The sequence below is a fragment of the Falco cherrug genome, chromosome 15 (assembly GCF_023634085.1).
Source record: "Falco cherrug isolate bFalChe1 chromosome 15, bFalChe1.pri, whole genome shotgun sequence".
Classification (NCBI taxonomy): domain Eukaryota; kingdom Metazoa; phylum Chordata; class Aves; order Falconiformes; family Falconidae; genus Falco; species Falco cherrug.
The window spans coordinates 16,567,489-16,590,745 of record NC_073711.1 but is presented as its reverse complement, the minus strand read 5'-3'; the positions used below and the strand labels follow the sequence as shown (position 1 = coordinate 16,590,745).

General features: G+C 42.3%; 1 protein-coding gene across 2 annotated transcripts in view; it reads left to right on the top strand.

Moving 5' to 3' along the window:
* The window catches only part of FGF13 (fibroblast growth factor 13), a 259,537-nt gene that overhangs the window by 132,359 nt on the left and 103,921 nt on the right, over positions 1-23,257 (top strand). The window contains exon 2 of one of the 2 annotated variants that reach the window (XM_055727741.1): positions 10,412-10,579. The exons of the other annotated variant lie outside the window; for it this stretch is intronic. Within the exon in view, the coding sequence (XP_055583716.1) occupies positions 10,412-10,579 (168 nt within the window). The remainder of the gene's footprint in view (positions 1-10,411; positions 10,580-23,257) is intronic. 2 annotated transcript variants of the gene reach the window in all.

Genomic DNA, 23,257 nt, shown 5'->3' with positions numbered 1-23,257 from the left:
AAGGCTGTTCCAGCAGTGGCCTCTGCAGTAGGTAATACACTGGTAAGTGGAAACGACAGCGTAGGCAGAGGTTTCTCTTGGCCATTGAGACCACACTTGAATAGTATTTTTCAGGTGCTGGAACTTGCTGGAAAGACTTTTAGGGTTGCAGAAGTTGCTTGTGGATGAAGGCAAATTTAACTAAAGCTTTAGTCCAAGAAAAGACTATGACAAAATGTTGCAGCCTTTCACTGTTTTAAAAATGAAATGTTTTGTGTATGTGTGTGTCTGTATGTACAGAGACCTAGGTTGTATAAGCTTGATCTTTACCTTGTCGAAAATAACTTCCACCCTTAAAATGAAGAGGAACGTTAATTTCAGGTTAAATTAGATCTTTTCTTTTCTGGAAGGATTCTTCTGCTGTTCAGCAGCAGCTGTGTACATAGTTCTGGTCGGAGCCCCTGGCTGCTTCAGGCAGCGCTGCCAACCCAGCGCAGCGTACAGGGCTCTGCCGCTTCCCAGGGCCGTGGGAACATGCTGTGCACTCTCCGTGGCACACTGAGGTTTTTGCTCCTGCTGATTAGTTTTCTGTGCTTTGCTTTGGAAGATTTCCTCTGAGGCTGTTTCTCAGAACAGCTTTTTCTGTAATGAGTTTGAATTTTAAACCACTCCATTTCTTGCCTCCTTCCTTTTGTTAATCCCGAGTAAATGAGGCAAGTAATTCAGAGGTGTCACCTGTTCTTTCATGAATGGTGCTTCTGTTCTTATCCCCTTCTTCCTAGCAAAATGCCCAAGAGCTGCAGCAGTGAAGTGTCTCTGAAATGGTCTTAAGACTATTTATTGTACTGCTGCACATGTCCTGTTCCCAAAAGGTATGGCTGATACTTCTTTCAGATGTCCAAGAAGGATACAGTCCTTTATTTGATGATTTTGTTGCCTTTTACAGGCTGCTATTCCTTGTTTTGCTTTTCCAAGATGATTCTGATTTCTATTAGTTCTTTTTTTGTGTGTTTTTGTTTTTCTTTTGTCTCCAACACAGGGAAGTTTGTCTCCTTTTGTAGCCCTACTGTTGTCAATAGATGCCCTATAAATAGGAAGAAGAAAGCTATAGGCATTCCCACTTCTCTTGACTTCCTCCGTCATTTGAAACTATTCTCCTAGCTCTGAATAGAGCTAGATTAATAATTAAATTCTTATTAAAGTTATGTTGCACAAGAGCAATCTAATATTTCATAAGCAGTGAAGTGTAGCTCTCCAAAGCTTGCTCAAAAAACTGTTAAGCTTCCCACCCATCCCTGGACCTTTCTAGCAAATCTCTTGCCACCTCCTCCTCTGCTTGCCTGATTTTTACCACACTACAAGGATATTATCTTAGAAACAGCAACATTCCTTGCTTTCTCAGTGGAGGGAAACATAAGTTCTGTGGTACGTTGTGTGGCTCTGAGATATTCTCTGCATTGAGCTGGTCAGAGTGGGTTTCGTGGTAGATAGGGGTGGGTGAGGAGTGTGAGGAAGCTCTTGTTTCCATCCAGGATTGCCTTCCATCTCCTCCTGTCATCCACAGGGCTTCCTTCCTTGCATCTTTGGAGCAGAAAGAGGAGTGGTTGATTCACAAGCTGTGTGCTAGTGCATTAGGTGACAGCCAGAACTTGATCTGCAGGTGCAACATCTTTTGGTGCCTGTGCGATTTGGAAGGGTTATTTTCTGAAGCCGGCCAAGCAGGTCCTGCCATTTTGGTATCCTCCCTTGAGCCAGCCCCTACTTCTCCACGAAGTGTCTTCAGTAACACAGGTGTGCTTACAGCTCTGTCTGTGTGCCTGCTGCTCTTGATATGCACACTCCAGGAAAATGAACAGTACACTGAAAATTACTATCTTTTCTGCTGTGGTGCATGGGGAAACCCACCTGTTTGGAAAGCAGCCAGCTTGCATTTATTTTAGCAGACGGGAAAAGCAGAAAGCCACTCAGAGTGGCAATATTTATTCATTCAGAGGCAAATACACAAATGGTGAACTGAGCTGCAGAGTTAAGTAAGAGTGGGCACAGGTTATGCATAGCAAAACCGCAGATCCTGGTGGCTGGGAAGTGAAAGGCAGTGGGTCTGCACAATGGAGAGTAAATTGTGGATGTTACTTAGCCCTTGGTGAGCAGCAGCGTGGCTCTCCTCTTTATCACAGCACAGATGCAGAAGGTGGATGGCACTGCCTAGCAGCATCTGGAGAGGAAAATGCAGTTCTTTCAAACCACGCTCATAGAATCATAGAATCGTTTAGGTTGGAAAAGACCCTTGAGATCATTGAGTCGAACCGTTAACCCAGCACTGCCAAGTCCACCACTAAACCATGTCCCTAAGTGCCACATCTACACGTCTTTTAAATCCCTACAGGGACAGGGACTGAACTGCTTTCCCTGGGCAGCCTGTTCCAATGCTTGACAATCCCCTCGGTGAAGAATTTTTTCCTAATATCCAATCTAAACCAGGCTGAGAACCAGGTATTGATCTGCTGGCTCTTCCTCTTTCTTCCCTCATCATTCCCTGCAACTGGAAGAATGGAGAAGAACACGAACTTGTGCTCCTGATCCCTTAACCAGTCATCCCAAGACCCTGAAGTCTCTTCTGATTGCCCTTGGACGACTTGTTGCAACGTCATTGCTGAAAAATCAGCAACAGATAATAATCAGGGGCCGTACCAGGGTGGGAAGCTTTCTCTTCACATCTTTAGCCCAGGCTCCAGGGAGGCAGCAGGCTGCCCTGAGAAGTGGGTCTGCTCTGCATGTTGGGCCTTCTGCTCCCTTCATTGCATGTGGGCACGTAAGGTCACGGTTATAGGCAGCTGCGTCACTGAATAGTGGCCAGATTAGAGTTAATCAAAGGCTGTTTGGTAGAGATGAGCTCCCAGAACAGCTAGGAAATAAGGCTATGTGCAGAAATGTTAGCGTCCTTTCCACTGGGGAAAGAGGACATGCATTCTTAGCAGAATTAATCAACAAATTTTTGATGTTGGATGTCATTGTTTTTATTATGCACAAGGATCTGCATGCAGCCTTATCTTGGCTAGTCTTTTTAGAGGATAAGAGCCTATTACTGCTAGCAGTTAATCCAATTACTCTTTTAGGTCAAGGGGGAGTGTTCTGTGCAAATATTTTTGGAAGATCTGAAAAAATTATTCTGAGTGGTTGACCCAAAGACAGCATATTTCAGAATTTTTCAACAGATCAAAAAGTTTAGAAATTCCTACGCATATTGAAAGAAACATGTTCAAAAGGGCTGTGGGCTTTCAATTTTGATTGCAAAAACATGTTCAAAAGGGCTGCAGGCTTTCAATTTTGATTGCAAAAGTAGAGTTGCTTATTTTAAAAATGAAGATATTTCACAATGGAAAGTAGTTTCAAATCAGAAATAAAAACACTATCTAAAATCATCAGTGAAATCTTTGGTGTGCGGGTGAAGGCAGGATATTGCAAACCTTAAGAATTAACTCAGAATGAAATGTTTTGCCTAAAGCAGGTTTTAACTGCATCATTTGGGCTCGTATTGTTCTTGATTCTCTAATAAGGATTTTGTTGAGTGTATAGGAAGGGACTGTGCAATAACTACCAACGATCCATCTAAGGCAGGGAGGAGCACTGTCTGGGAAAGCAGAATCCACCTGTGGATGAAACGGAACAGATATAAGTGGAGTTTGTTCCTATTTTATTGTGGGGGAAGGTGTCACACTTGATGAGCCAGATTGGATGTTCTGTTTTGCACATGCTTGACCAAGCCCTTGGGAGTAGGACTGAGGGACTCCATCTCCTCCTGCAGCCTTTTGCAGAAGGGGTTTCTGTTCACTGCTTCATTTCCATCTGGGAATGAGGCCCCCAAGTAGGTTTAGGATTTGGCAGAAACCTTTAGGGGTCCTTATGCTGCAGCCTCTGCTGTGACTGCAGCAGTTTGAGGCTGTTTGGATGAGATTCAAGCTGGCGTGGTTGGCTGCAGCTGCTGCTGGGGTAACAAAAACAGATACAACAAACAAAACCGATATTTGATGTGGGATGGGGAATCTTCCCCAGGGGCTGGGTGCATGCTGATGTCCAGGCTGCTGCTGGCTATAGAAATGTTTGGGAATCTCTGCCTTACATGGCAATCACAGCAGGAGTTGGATAATACCACAAGGATTATTACTTGGACATCAATGATGAATTTTAAATATTCCTGTGACATTTATGCCATAAATAGGGTTTTATTCTCCCTCTTCCACCAGACACAGAAAAGAGCTCTTAGATCATACACTGTTGAATCCCAAAAGCCTCAACCTCTAATAAGCAACTGCAATCTAATTTAGATCAGCAGTTTGAAAAATCATTAGTTCTAGTAGTAAAAGCCCTCTGCTGGGCAAGGGGTTTGCTTCCCCAAGACTCTAAGTATCTGAGCTCTTAGAGACAGCTATTGCCCATCTCAAAATTTATGGTCTATTCATGCACACCATAAAACTGTCCTTTTAATATCAGTTCAAAAATAAGCACAGAGAAAGAGTTGCCATGGAGGAAATTTATGGTATTAGTTTGAGAACAAAAGACTAGGCATTGCTTGCCAGTAAGAGGAGTGAACGAGTTGTGCTGCTGTGTCGCTGGCAGGCTGTCATCTGTCACGGACCCTGTCCAGCAGCAGCCTCCAGATGTAACGAGAGTTCATTTTGAGCAGAATTTTAATTTTGAAATATCATGTAAAGAAACTCAAGGTAAAAGTTGTGTCTTCCACAAGGCATTTTTGCTGGTTTGGTTTTTAACTTTGAATGACCTAGTGGATTTCTAGTGCGATGCCTGGTTTTGATAGTGTACTGGGGAGAAAGGAGTGGGGCAATAGGAGGCACTCCAGCAACAGCTTGTTGTAAATAAGAATTAGAGAATTTGACTGTGTGTGTTCCCTGTGATATCTGTCTTCATTGTGAAAACTGCAAGTCAGGGTCAACCAGGCTTCAGAGCTGCCAGCACACAGATGCAAGCCTGAAAGTAAGGCTTCTGGGTGACGCAGAAGTGCCAGGACTGTTCGGTAAGAATACTTCGTCAAGATTTTGGCAAAGCTGGATAGGGAGATGGTATGGATAGACTGTGTTGCCATTAAGGGGGTTTGAGCGTATCACAACTCCAGAACAGATTTTTTTTTTTTTAATTAGCTTGTAAATCTTTTTGTGCCCTGAGTTCATTATGTTGTTCAGGTAGTGAACAAAAATCACACCTTCAACTGAAATAAACTGGGGAGAAAACAAAGCAGTAACAAAAATAAGCAAAAAAAAGTTACTATGTGTATACCTGAGAGCTTTGCATCAGCTGCTTCAACTGGAAAATGTTATTAGAGAAAAATACCCAACTTTCCTACCCATTCCCCGTCCTGCAGACAGTCACTTAAAGCAAGTTATTTTGGACAGGGTTTTTTTAGATTTGTTCCTGTAAGGAGCTGAAAGCAGCTTGATACCCAATGTTTTCCCTAAAAAGAAAAAAAAATAAATATCCTACATATCTGTAAACAGCCTCAGGGTCCTGGGTAACTTCACTCATGACCTTTCATTCCTTCTTGTGGGTGGAAGAGGCAAAGGGTGAAGGAGGTGCTCAGTGAGCATCGCAGTGTTGTTTCATAGCACAGCCTGGCAGGCTACAGAGGTGAGGCATGTACTGCTGGTCTTACTTTTCTGAAAGTTGTTATTGGGGGAATGTTTCTTTTACAGTTTGCTCCCTTGTGCCAAAGAGAGGGGATTTTCTTCACTTTGTGGATGCATGATCTAAGAGGCACTCTAATGCTCTTCATGGCTTGAAGATCTAGTGTAGGGCTATGACTTTAGTCCTTCCAAAATGCCAGAAAAACTAAGTTATTGCAAGTATAAGTATCCTGGGGCTTGCAGCATGTGAAACTAACCAGACTAAAAAAAGTAAGGGAACTGAAGGAAGAGGAAGGAAATTCATGTTTCGGGTAATGACCTGAAAGGTCATTCAAGGAGGGAATGGATCCGTGGAAGTATAAAATTTTTGTGTTAAATTGTGTCATGTATTCAAGAACAACAGTCTAACAGGAACATGAGGTTTCCTTTTGCCTGGATATCAATACATGTTTACCCTATAGTTGCTACAGTCTTTAGCTGGCAGAGCTGAGGTCTCATCACGTAAAACCAGGCAGGAAAACGAGATGCTTCCTTACAGCTCTGAATTATATCAAAGATTATTCAGTTAGAATCTGAGCCAAGGCCTATGGACAGGGCTGATGTTGTGGTTTCTGGCAATTCTAGAAGGGACTGAAATGCAGTTGGACATAAAAGAAAGACACAAACCACCAGAGTGTTTAGCTGGTGTGTTTATATAAAGCAAACATATTGGAGTTTATCTTGAAAAGCATCCTGGTGCCGGCAGTCACCCTAAAGATCACTTTCCTCTCTCTCAGTAAGGCTTATAGGAAGAAGGAATTGTTTTGCTACTGGCTTGTTGACAGGAAGTTTTAATTATTGTTGTTAATTTTTATTTTTTGAAAAACTAAGGAATGTGCTACAGGATGATAGCAAGTTAGATGATGGCTACAGGATGATTAGCAAGTTGAACGTTTTAATGTAGGAAACATACTAGTTACAGCAGCTATTTTATGCTAACTTTTAAGCAAATTCTTCTCATGTGTACACAACTGCTGTGTTTTCAGTCTCTTTCAAATTATGAGGGGAGGGTGGGGAGAAGAAAAAATACAAATTTTTTTAGGTTTTTTTTTAAGCTATGAAGTATTCATTTATCATCTTGCAACTGAGAGTATTCAAGTTTTTTACTAGTATCTTAATGACCTGTGTCCATGACATATGAAGTCTTGTCCTGGTTTTACTCAGAGGAAGAAGGAAACACAGACCACTGAGGTGTTCTACCCATGAGGATGGGGGACAACATCAGAGTGAACAGCTGCTAAAGTGTAACGACAGAGGTATAGCCGAATATTGGTGGCTGGCAGGATGACTACACATCTGCCTTCAGGAATGTAGCCAAGGAAATGTGGATGTGCCTCAATGAAGGTTTCTTCTAACCACTCCTGAAAACAGCATCCATGTGATGGAGTGAAGCTGGGCAGCTGCCAGGCTTCTCATGGGTCTTCTGCTTCCCTTGTTGAGCTTGGTGCTGGCTTGTGATTACTACCCCAATTAGCTGATTGAAAGGTAGCTCATGTATCTGTGCATTACACAGAGGAGTGTAAGCATATCCTAGGTCCTGCAATCGGCAGAGCCTGTAATGGAGGGAACAGCTGAGTACAATGTCCTCTGCTCTACGTAGCACAGTATGTAAATAGTGCTTTGGACTTTTGTTAATTCCCTAAAATTTACCATTTCTCTTCTACTCTGGTGTATATGTGATTCTTTCATAAGTGCTTTTTTTACTCCATTGGCAAAATCATAGCAGATTCCTGGTGATATTTCTCCCTTTTCCAAAGTGCTTGTTCACAGTTGTTTAATAATGATCCTTTCGTAGTTGTGCACTGATTATTTTTAGTCATCAAAAATAGACATTATGAGGCTTTAAAGCTGTTTACATTAGATTCTGTGTTGTTGAAACTTCCTTGTGTATTAGTTCTTGGGACCCATAATTGAGGTCCTGTGACTGTGATTTCAGTGGCTCCATGAGGGTGTCTGGCTGTCATCACAGCAGGGAAAAGGATGTGTTGGGGTCAGGGGTGTTCCTGGTTTTGTAATAAATTCTCAGCCTGACTTGAGGCCGTTCATCACGTTAAGAAAAGGTTTTGGCTGTTCCCTTCAGAACACTGACATCAATTAAGTTATCCATACATCATTGCAGCATTAAGGCTTTATTAGAGCTGTGGTTCCTAGGGTTTGCTCCAGATGTCAGTGTTATGATGGTCCTCAAACCCAAGATACATTCGCACCTGCTGTCCTGGATTCTAGTAACCTGATGTGCTTTTGTTGATTTCAGCATGTTCTTCACTTATTGAAGGTGTGTAGTTCTCTTTGTGGCTTATTCACATTTAAATAAGTCTGTGTGTAGGTGGTGATACGAGTGTGTAAGTACACTGGTGAAGGACCAGTTATGTCTTCCCCACCTGTCGTTGTTAGTGAGCTTGCCTGAGCTAGGGGCGGACCTACCTAATGATGTCAAACAACTGTCAAACACTTCATGAATGGCATCAGTCCGCGGAGTTGGCTTGCTTATGCCGCATGAGCCCTCTGAGCTTGCAGAAGCTGAGAAATCCTAGCCCAGTGCCAAACAGCCCTTGTGGCTAGGTGCGCCTCTGGGTGCTCACTAGTATCTCCTCCCCTGCAGACCCTGTCTAGCAGCTGCTACCCTGATTTCTGCTTTCTTTCACTTAAGTGGCAGCCCAGCACCATCCAGCATGGAACCTTGTGGGTAATTCTCTGAATTCTCCAGTCAAACAGGACTTCTCAGGGAGAAGTCTGCCCAAAGAGGGTCAGCGAAGGCACCCGCCTTTTGCCCAAAGCTGAGTTTTTGTTAGTGGGGCAGGCTCTGCTGGGTGTCAGTCAGCTTGCTGGCAGAAGGTAGCCGTGCATTTCACTCCTCTGCTGGCTATTCGTGTTTCATGGTGCACGTTATCCTTTATCCCTGTAAATGTCAGAGGGATGCGCCGTAGGGCTCCTGCACCGTTGACGTCAGTAGCGCTGCACGCAGCTTGCTGGTGGCTTTACACAGACACCCGCAACAGCAGCTTCTGCAGAGTGTATTTTTAGAGGAGTGACCCACCTGGGCTGTTGGTCTTTGGCTTATCTTGGGTGTTGACTCTTAGTGATTACTCCCAGCAACTGCCCTTCAGTCTCAGGGCTGTCAGTGTGTTTCATTCACACATACGTACCCTTCGAACACACCCAAGTAAAACTAGCGTTATTAAGGGAGCAATTAAATGGCAACCCAGACCTTGTACTCCATTGACCCACTGCTCTTTTTTGAACCACTTGTGCTTTCCTATTAGCTCATGCATCCTTTTTAATGACACTTTATATGGATTATTAGTGAGTGTTACTGACACTGCGAGTAGTCTAATGAAGCAACAAGAGCCATGGTGCAAAGTGTCTCCTGTGGATTAATGAGGTCTTGAAGGAAGGTGACTGCCCACTGTGAAAAGAAAGACTATCAAGTTGAATCGCTTACTTATCACCTAGATATGACTCTTACTAGTACCATCCTTGATAACAGAGAAAAAAAATCAAGTTCATAAAAATGCAAGAGGAAAATATTTGTTTGAAGGGATCCATGCTTAAATCTGACAGTTTTAAAAAATGGTTATATGCGGGCAGATATTTAGGAAACAGTTAAATTGTTTGAATTAATGGACAACACTTCTGCTCATGCATCTGTAGTTTTAGACTAGCCTATCAGTAGTTAACTTCGCTGATTGTCGGAATTTTACTTTTACGGAGGTTTTTTGGGTTTGGGTTTTTTTTTTCATAGGGTTGGAGAATCTTGGCTTGATTTTGGCTGCAGTTTTATATCTCTGCATCACACTATAAATAACTAGTAGTGGTTAGAGACTGCCTTTTGAAAGAGAGTTTAATTTTTGTTCTTGAGAGATGATCTGTGCCTTAAAGCTGTAAGCTAAGGAATCTCACTATCTCTGCTATTAAGGCTTCATTTTTTAGAGGGTGGAAAAGCATTTCAATTCTCTCTGGTAATGTGATACTTCAAGGTAGCTGGAGCTTTTTGTGTGCTATATATTTTATCTTTTTACCATTTAATAGTCTGACCCCATTCAGAAAACATTTCAGACTGCATATCATTTATATTATTAACGGCAGTATTGATTTATAAGATCAACTTTAAAAAATGACTTGCTGTTTTACAAGAAAACCATCAAAAGGATTAATGTGCTTTCTCCTTGTACATCTACTCTTCTATCCATTGAAAATGATGATCAGGTTAAATGTCATTGGATTATCATCCTTGCTGTAAGGAACTGTGTGTAATTATATATTCTGATAAAGGCATGTTCTTATTACTTTGGGGAAAAGATACACTGATGTTGCATTACCTCCAGATGTGGAATGATTACTCCCTGATGTTAACGTAGAGATTGCCTATGGATAGGCAATAAAAGCATGCTTTGTTTGCTTTTTTTTCTTAATCTGCATGCAGAATAGATATAGGTGCTATAGGAGATTAAAGCAAAGACATTGGAGAGAACCTTGTTGCTTTTTGGAGCAGGGTGTTATTCTACTATTTATTAAAGTTGCATGAAACAATATAAAGTGCTGATGTTTATGAGAAGCATTGTTTATATAAGTAAATGTTTTCCTCACCCCTCTACCACCATGACTCAGATGCTTTACACTTTAAATTTTATCTTCCTTGCTATAAACATTTCCCCTCCTTTCTTTCCCCCACCCTGACATTATGTAGTTGATTTAATTCTCTAGATTGCTTTCCTCAAGCTCTAACTTGAGTTCATTTTGTTATGTGGTGACCACAGTTATGGATGACGCTCCCCCTGGCACACAGGAGTACATTATGTTACGGCAAGATTCGATCCAATCTGCGGAATTAAAGAAAAAAGAGTCCCCTTTTCGTGCTAAGTGTCACGAAATCTTCTGCTGCCCACTGAAGCAAGTGCACCTCAAAGAGAACACAGAGCCGGAAGGTTTGTGGCACTATGGATCCATGTTCTGTTTGTTTTTATTATTTTTATTTTTCTATGTATGTCCCTAGAGTGTGCTGTGTGTTTTCCAGCCTGTGTCAGTGTAGTGCAACTGATGCAGGAAGCGTGATGCACTCCATATCCCCCTTTGCTTGCCTGTTAGTGTCTGATTCGGCTATCACGGGACACTAGAATATAATCCGCGTACGGTGGTGTTCTAGGCGGGAAGCAAAGTGACGCTGCTTTTTCTTAAATAAAGTTTTTGTTTCAGCACTCATCATTACACACTGCCTTTTTTTGGCTGCCAAAAGTTGCTTGCTACCTAAACGGCATCGATGCCTAGTTGGTTCTTTCCAGTAACATTTCTGAAGCTGCACTCTGCTGAAAATATGGCACTTAGACTCAGATTCGGCTTGTCCCCAACTCCTTTCACTCCATAAGGCTTCTGCATAGCGCTAGAGAATGCTCATGACAGCTATACTTAAGTGAATCAGGGTGAAGTTTGTATGTAATGCACGCCTGGTTGCATTTTGGAAAATGAAATGCATGCAGAGCAGAAAAAAATAAGTAGAATGTTTTCTTTTTCAGATAAAGCAAAGGTATGGTCTCTTCTAATGCTGTGTTTACTAATATGGAATTACTAAAGAGGTATCTGTAACTTGTTCATCTAGTGTACATAAGATTAAGCTATTTTAAATAATTTTTAAAAATATATTCTCTTACTGTTCCATATGTTTTGCATTACTGCCTTATATTCCACATGGTAAGCCTTCTACTTTTTGCATAAGCTCCAGTATCTGCCAAGACAAATAATGCTACTGCTGGTAGATGTATTTTAAGATGAAATATTGAGGGCTGGATTCCGCCACAACTGAGTCTGCAGGAATGGCAAAGCGAGCAGGTTGGAGTCCTTCCTCACAAATCACTTGTATTATTCTCCCTGTAATGATGGGCGTCAATTGCTGAGCTGTCACTGTTAGCCCAAAATATTTCAATCAATTGCTTTCTCCTGTTACATACCCCAGATTTTGCATGAATGTTCTTTGTACCACTTCTGGGAAATCTATGTGTTTTTAAGTAAATTTTTTTAATTAAAATAGCATTTTTTTTTTCCTCATCTTACCAGAAACATTGTCTGATGCAAACACTGGTTTAAGGTGTGAGGAGAGGGGTTTTTTTGTTTCAGTGATGATATAACTGAATATTAAAACTGGGGTTTTGAAAGCAGGAAGCCTAATTCTCAGTTCTGGGGCGGACTTGATAGGAGTTGTGATTTCATGATTCTGAACTCAGTAAACATGAAGGAAAGATGAATCCCGTAGCACTCTTCTGGATTAGAAAATGCAATGAATTTCCTATCTTCTGTCAGGGTTTGTGTTGTTCGTGAGTAAATCGTGAGCCCAGAATTGTTCATGTCCAGCTCTTCTCGGAAAATGATGACAGCTGAGCTACTAGAGGTGCTTAGCATCCTCGGCAAGTGATACTTGGTGAAACAAAAGTTTCTGTGTGACCCATAAAAAGAAGGGCCCTAAACTTGGCACCATTGACTCACATGCTGTATTTCAATTTTTTCTTGTGCTCGTGTAACTCCAGCAGAAGCTGATGGTTATTTCAGCAGAACTTAAACTGGGAGCTGGATTTCTGTTGGGGACTAGCTCTTAGCTAGGTCTGATCATTTTCAGTGACTAAATCAACAATGTACACACTAATGGCATGTTTAAGAGGAACGCAGGAAGCGGAGGTGTGCTGGGCCTTTCTTCTCCAGAGCTCGAGTGTCCTGGGGGCATCATTTGTCTCAATGTTGAGGAACTCAGGATCTGCTGGGAGAAGCTTGCAAGGTGCAGGCTGTAACTGAAGACCGGGGGAGCATCAGTTCTGCTGTGTTGTCACCTGGAAGCCAACAGTTGCTCTTAGCTTCTTCATAAATCTACATCCTGTCTCTCTCCAGCGACAGCTGTGTTACTCCTTCCTCTGTGGCATATGGTATTGTTAATCAATCTTACTGAAAATGTTTGGTTCTAAGAGCAAAGCTTTTCATCTTTTATTGCCGTATACAAGGATGAATGTCTCTTTCCTTTCCTGTTTTTATCCCTCCTCCTCTCCTCCAGGAATTTTGCATTGCTGGACAGGGCATAGGAAGCTATGGACATATTGACTTGTCCCACAACCATCTGAGTTGATGGGGATTCATAGGGGTATCAATCTTTATTGTTGCGTGACTTCTATATGTGTTTCTGTGAAAGATGTTGCCTCCAGCATGAGAGGGAAAATACATGTTCAGGAATCCTTTTAGCCTCTCTTGCAGCTTAAATTGCCTGGGCTGCATTGATCTTTTTCTTCAAAAATCTCTGATTTTGCCTGGCAATGGTGTTTGACCCACTGAAAGACTGATGTGTATCATCCTCAGGTGTTTGTTTGCATGAAGCTTGAAAAATAAATGATCTGAACTGTGCTTTCCATGCAAACACTGAACCAGTCCGTTGGAGTTGATGGAGTGGCTGAAACAAGCCCTACCTGAATACCTTCTAATTGAGCCCAGCCATTAACAGCTCAATTGTGCTCTGAGGATGAACGAAAAGAAATGTTTAAACTTGTTCCTATAGCATAATTTACACATTTTTGAAGGTATTGGAAAGTATGGCAACTAAGAAGCTATTAGGAAAACTGAGTAAAAAGTCATGATGGAAGTTTTATGGAAAACTGCAGGCTTGAAAGGCTCTGCAGAGAGGATAAAAATGCACCTTTGTATCTGCTGAGTAATAACATGGGAACACATAGTAAATCCTGCATGTTTCTAACTTTGCAACTCTTTGCCTAACTATTTTATTTAGGTGATGGATTTCTTCTCTGCGCTTTTTAACTACTTTCATACAGGGTTAATGCTTGGGGACCCTCATTTATCACTTCAGGATTTGAACCCCCTAGGCATGTATGATGATACCAGGTAAAAGATTTTCCTGGCTTTTTGTGGGTTTTTCTGGGGAACGTTGTACTATCTGCTAAAGACTTCAATACCACCTCGCTCTGGTATCCAAACCAGGTGGCCTATCATTTCTCGTATCTCAGGCCTGTTTCTAAAAGCAAAAGAAGGAACAAGAAAATTAGGTCCGTGTTTCCTAAATTAACCTTTCTTGCTTTCTTGTTCTTTTCCCTGACACCCTACCAGCCTCCTTGTAATGTCATCATTTTTCACGGCACCGGTATACCTCAAATACACCTTAGCAGAATAGATCCAGGGCCAGTACATTTGATATCAGACTGAAGGACAGATAGAAGGTCCTTGGTCCAGTAACTATAGCAAGGAGAGTTGTTTTTTTTTTAAAAAAAGGTGCTAGATGTAGAAGGAAAGAGGAGAACAGTAGGAAATCACAATATTATTATCTTCCCAAAATGTGGAAAATTCCATTTGGGTCTAGTGCCAGCTGGGTCTGTCAGTCTGGATAGCAGTTCAGATAGGATGTTGCCTTTCCTAATGCTATGGGAAACTTTGGACTAAGTTAAAAGATGAGCTTCTGCTTGGTTCTGCATCGTTCTAGCTTTGATTTGTCGAAGTCATTCTACAGTTTACAATGTTGTGGATCTCTCAAATGCAATAAAACAAGCAGACCTGACATCCTTACCTGGATGCTAGGTCCTGTGGGCATTGAGCATTGTTTACAATTACATCCAAGCAGCAGCAAAACACAGAGTGTTTTTATAGTTTCCCTCAAGCCAGGAATACACTGCTAGCAGGAGAAGGGCCATCTGAAATACATTTTCATAGAATCATAGAATCATTTAGGCTGGAAAAGACATTTAAGATCATAGAGTCCAACCATAAACCTAACACTGCCAAGTCCAGGACTAAACCATGTCCCCCAGGTGCCACATCTATGTGTCATTTAAATACCCCTAGGGATGGTGACTCAGCTGCTTCCCTGGGCAGCCTGTTCCAGTGCCTGATGACCCTTTCAGTGAAGAAATTTTTCCTAATATCCAATCTAAATTTGTTCTCTTAAGTAGTTTAAACATAAGCTGTTGCTCTCTGTATAAAACATGGTTATATAAAAAGAAGCCTACTCCTGGAAAAGTAATTTGATTTGTATTATTACATCCAGAGGAGGGAATATAATGAGAGAAATGTTTTTTTAAAAATACCCATTGGTAGTCACAGTCACATAATCAAGAGTCTTGGCCTCTTGCCCACAGTTCTGTTTTCATGTGGGATTTTTTTTGTGTGGTTTTTTTTCCCCCTGCTAACATTTAGTCTCCCTCCAGGTATACATAACCTTTTTACACAGAAAAGCAGACAAGCATGGCAAAATATGTATTGGGGATGGGGAGAGGGAAATCTGGGATAGCAGCTGGTAATGAGGAAAGGCAGTTTTCCTCAACCAACAGGAAATCTGATTAGATAGAAAATGTTAAGGATGGTAATAGGAAACAAGCAGCTTTGCGGTTGCCCTTGACAATGGCTTGTTATCTGCTTCCCTAGCAATGGATGACTGGCAGAGCCAGTCCCGGGGGCGAGGAAAAGGTAGGACATTTAAGCACATTATGTGGGAGGCTGGTTCTTCCACCTACTCCATGTGCACACATGATTTTGTCACCAGCAAAAATTCAAGGCCTTTATGTTGTCATACTGAATGTCCTTTTGGTGCTCCAAGCACCGTGTCACCACTGATAGTACTGTTACTTGGCACTCTAATTATACACTTTTTTCCTAGACCAAATCAGTCTCATTAGCCTGGGTCCCTCATTTAATTATGTTAATGCATGTGCATTCTGCATTTCATGGGAGAGAAAGAAAGAAGGGGGAGGAGAACCTGTATTTGAAATTGTGGAGAACTGTGAGAATTTTTTTAAACTTTACATGTTGTTCAGAACTGAAAAACACTTTGTATTCCAGTGGAGAATAATAGAGATGAGCTGTGTGAAACCTAAGCCACCTGTGCCGGTTGTGTCTTAGATGTTCAGACCCAGCACACTTGGCTGTGAGACACCAGCAAGGAGGTTCAGCATCTATGCTGTGGGTCCATTCAACCTCAGATTTGATCTGGACCAACAGCTGCCTGAAAGGAACGCACTGGGTCACTGAACACAGGCTCCTATGAAGTTACGTGATCCTATTTAGAAATGTTATTAAGGTTATGATCCCTTGATACTAAATTAATCACACTTTGTAATCTCCCATGATGTTTTTCATCATGTCTTCTGCTTTCAGTGGAGGTGAAGAGTGAAGACTTGATACCCCATTTTCCAAGGCTCTTGCCAAAAGGAGTAATTTACCCTTTTCTGCTGCAGCCTAACTGTCTGGTCTGGAGCAGTTCATCCCAAGGAGGGAAGAGCAGGCAGTCTGCTTTTGCCTGGTGTTGCCCGCAGCCCTCAGTGCTCTCATCATCACCCTTTGCCTCAGCAAAACCTTGCTCTTGACTTGGCTTTTGCCTGCACATCTTCGGTCCTCCTGAGGAGAACCTGAAGCTTTTGTCTTGCCCTGCTCCTGAGTCCTGGTACTGGCAAGGAGCAGCAATGAGCAATGCCTGAGCCTTGTCCAAGACTAAATGAAAATAAGCTCTAAATCCTGTCTGTCTAGATACACATGGGGTTGCTGCACCTATAGGACCATATCTGTAGTTGAAGGATGATCTAAAGGACCACATAAGCCAAAGGTCTGAAGCTACCACTGTTACGGTGGGTTTTTTTCGGCCCCAAAGAGGAACAAACTTTGACTTGAGTGATTAAATGATAACCTTCTATTTCAGGGCATTGGGAGGCAGTGTTGACAACTGCACTCTTACTTTCTTCAGATGCTTAGTACATAAAGCAGAATAGCTCAGTCCTGTAAGTGGCTGAGCCCTCTTGCCCTGATCCTCCAAAGCCTTTAAGCACACGATTAACTTTAAACATGTGAATGCTCCCAGCAGAGGCACAGGGTTGGGATGTGTTTAATGGGCTTACCTGAACGCAGTTTGGGCCTGGCTCGGGTTCAGGCTCAGACAGTGCAAATCCAGAATAATTCCACAAAAATCCAAGATTTACTCAATATTTACTTCTCTGCAAATGAGATCAGAACCCCCTCTTAGTTTAGTTTGTTTTCTTCTTCTCACACTCCGTTAGGAGTGTATATGGTCCTTACTGTCACAATGATTCATGATGGAACATGCACATCCCTGTGCAGTAGGGAAATACAATGTTTCCCATTATAAAGAGGGATGTGAAGGACTTGATTCTCAAACTGTTTGGGCATCTCAGCAGCATTTAGTAACGACAAAACTGCCTATTGAATCAGCGGAGCGCTAGGTACTTAACTATTACCTTTGAAAGAGTCTGGGGTGTGACACTTGTAGCCATGCAGAAACATGGCAGAGTTGGGAATTCCAACATTTTTCCATGGGCTTAAACTTAGAACCTGAGGGTTTTGTCTTTCTCTTCAGCAGTGGCTCTGCGGCAGCCTGTGCCAGCTGAATTGCTGGCTGCCTCCAGCTCGCCCTTCCTCTCACCTCCTGCTGCGTGCTTGTGCATTGACTCGTGCTTCAGCGAGCCCCCCTACCAAACGCTGCCTTTTCCCACCGTGTGGCTCAGCACTGGTGAGCCCAGTGCCAGCTGTGGCAGGAGGGGTGGGGTGGCACAGTGAGAAACAGAGGACAGGGGGACAGGAGCAGCCGGCGTTAGCATGTAAGGCATGAATGGTGACAGGTTACTGGGCTGCTGTTTCAGCTTTACCCTGAACTGTCGCGCTTTACTGTCTCTTACTTACTTACTTTTCACCAGGTACTTGGTCTACGCTTGGTGTCTACACGTCCAGTTGTGTGCTGCCTTATAAAACCCACCTCTTTTTACGGTGGCTGGACATGATTTAAACTATACAGTGAACCAGCACCTTATTAAGTCCCGAGCAGGAAGCATCTAATTTTGGATAAAACATTTCTATCAACAGGCACAACCATGATTACAAAGTGTATACTGAGGAAGGCATCTGAGCGTTGAAGAAAAGTCACTGAATGTAGCATTTCACGTGGCCTGCATATCTCTGATTTTCCTGCGTACCTATGTACCTGCCACCTCAAGGACAAAGTGTGAGAGCTTTCCTTAGGACTTTGCTTATCTCCTGAGAGGCTTGGACATCACTGTGTTATACACACCTGTGATTCCTGCATCCTATTGATTTGCCTTTCTGATTCCTTTAAACTAACACACCTCCCAGGTTATTCCTACCTACTTAAAAAATAGACTTTTTCAAAGGTCTGTGGCTTTTGCTGTCAGCTGAACGTGACCTGAAATAAGGTTTACAGCTGGAAGATCCTTCTCTTTGTGTATATACACACCTCTTAGTCCAGGAAACAGTGTGCGCACCTTAGTCTGTTTGTCAGTCTCAAATCTTTAGAATAACGTGACTGGAGGAAATTGAGATAAAATACAAGGGATAAAGGTAGCCTAGGCACCCTCATACTAATAGAAGGCATTCAAACTTAACAGTGCCACTGCTCTTCCCAGGCTGCGGCTCAGGCTAGCAGCTCACAAAGGAGGAATTCATCTGGTGTTTGGCATTGATGGACCAGTGGTCACTTCTTACCCAGCAGTCTTCAGCGAAGCTGATACTGAAGTCATAGTTTCTGCAGACTATGTCCTTTGATCACACCTACTGTTACGAAGTACCTTTGTGTGTACCCCCGTTACTGAATCCCTGGTCTCTTTTGGACTACGTTCTTTTTTTCTGCTAGACATTTTCTTTAGTGCCCAGACGTTTCCTGACCTCTCTAAAGTATGTTCAGATTTCAACCTTCTAGTTGGTGCTGCTTTTCCAGCATGTGCAGACCTGCCTTTCTGGGTGACTGTCCTGATGGAATCAAGTGGGTGGTCCCAAGTCTGTAGGTAATAGTTACACTAGGAGAGGTACCAAGAGTTCTCACGGTGCTTTGATCTGCCGTCTCACTTGGCCACAAGTGAAAAATTGGATATTAAGTGGTTTGTTGAACTGAGTTTTCCTGGTGGTGAAATTCAAAAGTGCAACTGTGATTGTGAATCATGTAATTGTTAGGCAGATTTGTGCTCTGCAACATCGACCAAGTTTAAGTAAGTATTAGCAGTAAGAGCAGTTGTAGCACTTTTATTTAAAGACAATGGGTTTATTTCTCAAGCTGGAGCTGACCTCACTGCTGAACAGATTATGGCAACCTAAAGAGAACTCTTATCTCTTACCATACCTATGGTATGCACTTTGAAGCAAAACTTTTATCTATGCTTTTTGCTATTTTGCTCTCATCTCAGAATAAATATTCACTATGGAGGCAGTATCTGACACTTAGCATATCTGAAGTAGGACATTTAGACCGAATGAGTCACGCTGATACTCTTTTCTCATTTCATCTGTAAAGGAGTCTTTGAGATCTTCAAAAAAGTGCTCCTGGTATGGAGGAAGGCTGTTGCCTTGCTACTTTTTCATTCTGTGACTCTCCTGAGAAAGCATCAGGCTTCACACTTCAATCTGTCCTCATTTTAAATAAGATTTAGTTTTTTATTAATAATAAAGGTTTTTCTTTGTTACTTATTCAGCTGCATGGCCCATCATAATTATTGCACGACCCTTTATCACTGGTAACGTCTGTAGTGTTTAAATACTGGCCTTTGGGTTGAGAACATGCCAGATTTTTCATGCTGTTCTAGGTCAGGACAACTCTGGAAACAAGGAGCTGTTAAACTTTTTTGTTATCCTTGGGAAGTTGTTACCTTTCCCAAAGCAAGTGCTTACAAAAGCATTTAGGCATGTCTGCGTGGTGCAGCAAAGCACACTGCAGGGATCCTCTAGCTACTGTCCCACATCTGCACAGCCCCGTGCAGCACCACGCAGTGGTGGTAGTTACAATTCGCTTAAGTAACTCATAGTGTTGTCTCAAAATGACTATGGTTTCCAGTTCCAGAGTTAGCTCGGTCCATATCTAACGCAGGGATTTCTGCTCTTTGTTCCATCACCAATCTGTGCCTTCAGCAGCTGATACCTCTGAGCGCACAAACCTGAAACCACAATGAACGGCAATTTTCATCAGAAAGTCTAGCAGAATCCTTATCTCTAGGATTATCTGGAACAGAAGAGGAACTCAGTCTTACTTCAAATTCAGTCTGGTCTCCACGTGCTTCTTCAACTCTGTGTTCCTTTCATGCTTCTCCTTGTTCTGCATACTGCTCTGTCAGAACTGTGGATGCTTTCAGAACAAAGCTGAAGAATTTTCACAGCAGTGCCTTTTATTTCAAATATGTGGTGAGCATGCTATGTGGTGATGTGGTTCTTTTATGATTGCATAAGCAGTTAACTTTGGTGGCAATACTTTTGTCTCTATTTTTTGTTCTCTTTTAAGTGTCCTGACCTGTAAAGATAAAGAAACTGAAGAAGCTTTACCCAGACCTCAGTGAGCACAACAGTGGTCCAAAGATTGGGAAAGGCCAGAGTTTTTCTAGAACACTTACATAAAATTATTGAATACTTTTTCAGTAGTATCTGAGCGTTTGGGAAAAAAGGCAGTGCTCAGACTGTTTCATATTCAGTTTTATGCCCACTCATATCTATCTACGGAGTTTTCCTGCTGTGTACAAGTACTTTGATTTTGCTTATATGCTTGAAAAAAACCCAGCTTTTGTAGGACAGAGCAAAACATTTGCACATCTTCTTTCAAGCCAGCTCTTGTCCTCCAGGACGGAAAGGTGTACTATCAAGCAATGATGTTCAGGAAGGCTGAACAGGTGATTGGTGGGTATTGATCCCAGTGTGCATGTTTGTTTCTTTCTACCATGTGTTTGAAAACCCTAAGACAGATATTTTTTTTTCCTGAAACACTGAGGTTACAAAGAGGTAGGTTAAGCCCTAAAGATTACAAGGGCACATGTCATGGTTTAACCCCAGCTGGCAACTCAGTCCCACACAGCCTTTCACTACTCCCCCGGGTGGGATGGGGGAGAGAATCGGAAGAGTAAGAGTGAGAAAACTCATGGGCTGAGATAAAAACAGTTTAATAGGTAAAGCAAAAGCTGTGCACGTAAGCAAAGCAAAACGAGTTTGTTCACCACGTCCCGTGGGTGGGCAGGAGTTCAGCCATCCCCAGGAGAGCAGGGCTCCATCACAAGTAACAGTGACTTGGGAAGACAAACGCCATCACTCTGAACGCCCCCCCTTTCCTCCTTCCCCCGGCTTTGTATGCTGAGCATGTGTCACATGGTGTGGGACATCCCTTGGGTCAGGTGGGGTCAGCTGTCCCGGCTGTGTCCCCTCCCAGCTCCCTGTGCCCCCGTGCTCACTGGTGGGGTGGGGTGAGGGGCAGAGCAGCCCTTGGCTCTGTGGAAGCGCTGCTCAGCAGTGGCTAAAACATCTCTGCATTATCAATACAGTTTCCAGCAAAATGCAAACCCAAGCCCCATACTAGCTGCTGTGCAGAAAATTAACTCTATCCCAACCAAAACCAGCACAGGACATAAACCTGCAAAGGTTCTGACCTGCAGAGGTGCATCCAGCACATGGCTGTATGTCCTCTTCAAGTGACACTGTTCCTTGAACTCCTGCTGTAAAGAAAATGATGGTGCATTTTGGAAACAGGGAGAAATCCTTTCTCAGGCATCTTGGATACTCTTGATCTGATGCTGTGTGCCACAGTTTTAGAGTGTGCTAAATAATCCTTGCATGTTGATTTAGGAAGGGAAAAAATGAAGAATATATACAGTCTACTGTACAAGAACTCTTTAGGTACCACCTATCTTTCACGCTTGACATTTCCACATTATGCAACAGACCCTTCTAGAAAGGTTATTGGTGCAGCTGTGTTCTCACTATTCTACACTTACCTGGTCAAATTTAGCTTTCACAACAGAACAAAAATCTAGTAGCCACTCTTCAGATTTGTGCCAGCATCAAGCCAGATTTTAATTTGTTTTGTCTGGCCCTTGGCATAGAGAAGTCAGAAGAGCACTGGTGTGTGGAGTGGTGAGTGAGTGTGATGTTATGCAAATACCTGAACATCTTGATTGTTTTGCTGGAGCCCCATACAGAAGACAGATGAAGTGGACCAACCCTGCTTCCTTTTAGTTGCTCTAATTGAGATTTGGGTTTCTTCACAAATGTTTTCTAAATAACAGCTTAACCTTTCTCCTTATGCTTGGTTTTCCTTCTTCTTCTTCTTATACACCTGTCTCAGGTTTTTTTTCCTTGGATCTTGTGGAAGAGGCACATTTCATTCCTCAGCTGTGTTTCTTGCAGCCCTTACGATAAGGTTAGGGGCTTAGTTAACCCTAGAGCTTCACATCCTTAGAGGACTAAACTGAGAGGTTTACTCTACAGGGTGGAAAAGTATCTGTACCTGCAAACCAGCAGAACTTGCTCCATACGGCAAACTGGTACTTCAGCACCCATTGAAGATGCATCAATAAACTGTTATGAAACTTCTCAGGGCATGGAGGGTCCTTATGCAAGTCAGCTGTGGGCTGGTGACTGCAGGAATAGGGACATTTACACTTGTATCTCGTGTCTGCCCTCATGGACATAATTTCTGGAAGTTTTACCGCTTTTGACTTCGATGTTGTGAAGAAGGATGGGGCTGCAGAAAGTCAGTCGTGAAGACCATCTGCAGGACAAGAATCTGAGTGTGCAGTGAATGCAATCCTAAATTTTCCATCTTTTCAAAAAGGTGTTAACAGTGTAAATCACATTTGTGGTGACTGTCAGTCTGTTCTCTAAACCTGCCTTTCCTCTGGACAGTCATATGGTTTTTCATTTCTGCAACAGGTGATGCCAAATGTGACATTTAATTCCAAGAGCAGCTAAAAATGCAGAGTTTATTTCAGTTGTGCACCTTTGCTTAATTGGTGCCTGCACCTGTTTTTCTTCCTTGGCAACTCCAGCTTGAGTCAGTAGTTGAAGACTGAGTTTTCCTCTCTAGTTGTTCTTGCCTCTGGTGAGTATAAGCATTCTGTCATTTCAGACAAGTGGCAAAGCTGACATCCAATATTGGTGGTGTCTCTCAAATATTGTTAGTAGAAAATGGCTTTGTTCACATAGGATGTTCCCTTCTAATGATGAGCTATCAGCATCAAGCGAGTAGAGTTCATGTAGCTGGCCTTTTTATGATAAATTTAGATTAAATACACTGTAAAAACGGTAGTAAGCAAAAATTTGAATGGGACTTGAGCTGCCAAATGCAAGTAAGTGGTTTATTAAATCACTTGGATATTAAATTAGATAAATGTAAAAGTGGCAAGAAATGTTGCTGGTCTTTGTACTAATAACAAAGGGACGTGTTTAGGAAATTACTATTTTAACTGAAAAGAATTTCATGCAGTGCATTTAATAATATGTACAGTCAGTATGATACGGTTCTGGACATATTCAAGAAATGCAGTGCCAATTATTTCAAAGCTGAGGGAAGCTCTGAGTCAAAACAAGCTTTCCTGCTGGTGCTGAAGAACATATTCTTTATGATATGCAATTGCTACTCAAGTGGAAGATCTGTATTCTCTAAAATTCAGATGCTCTGCTTCAAAAATTCCTTTGCCCCTTGATAGTTTCCCTCCTAATAACAGACAAGGAGGTTACTTAAAATCACTTGTCTGCTAGGTTGCTGAGCCAGCTACCTTCAAGGCATGCTGATTAGCCTTGAGGAGGACTAAGCAGATTGCCGAAAGATTCCTGAATTAATGTGGATGCCTCCTCTTTAAAAGTAATGA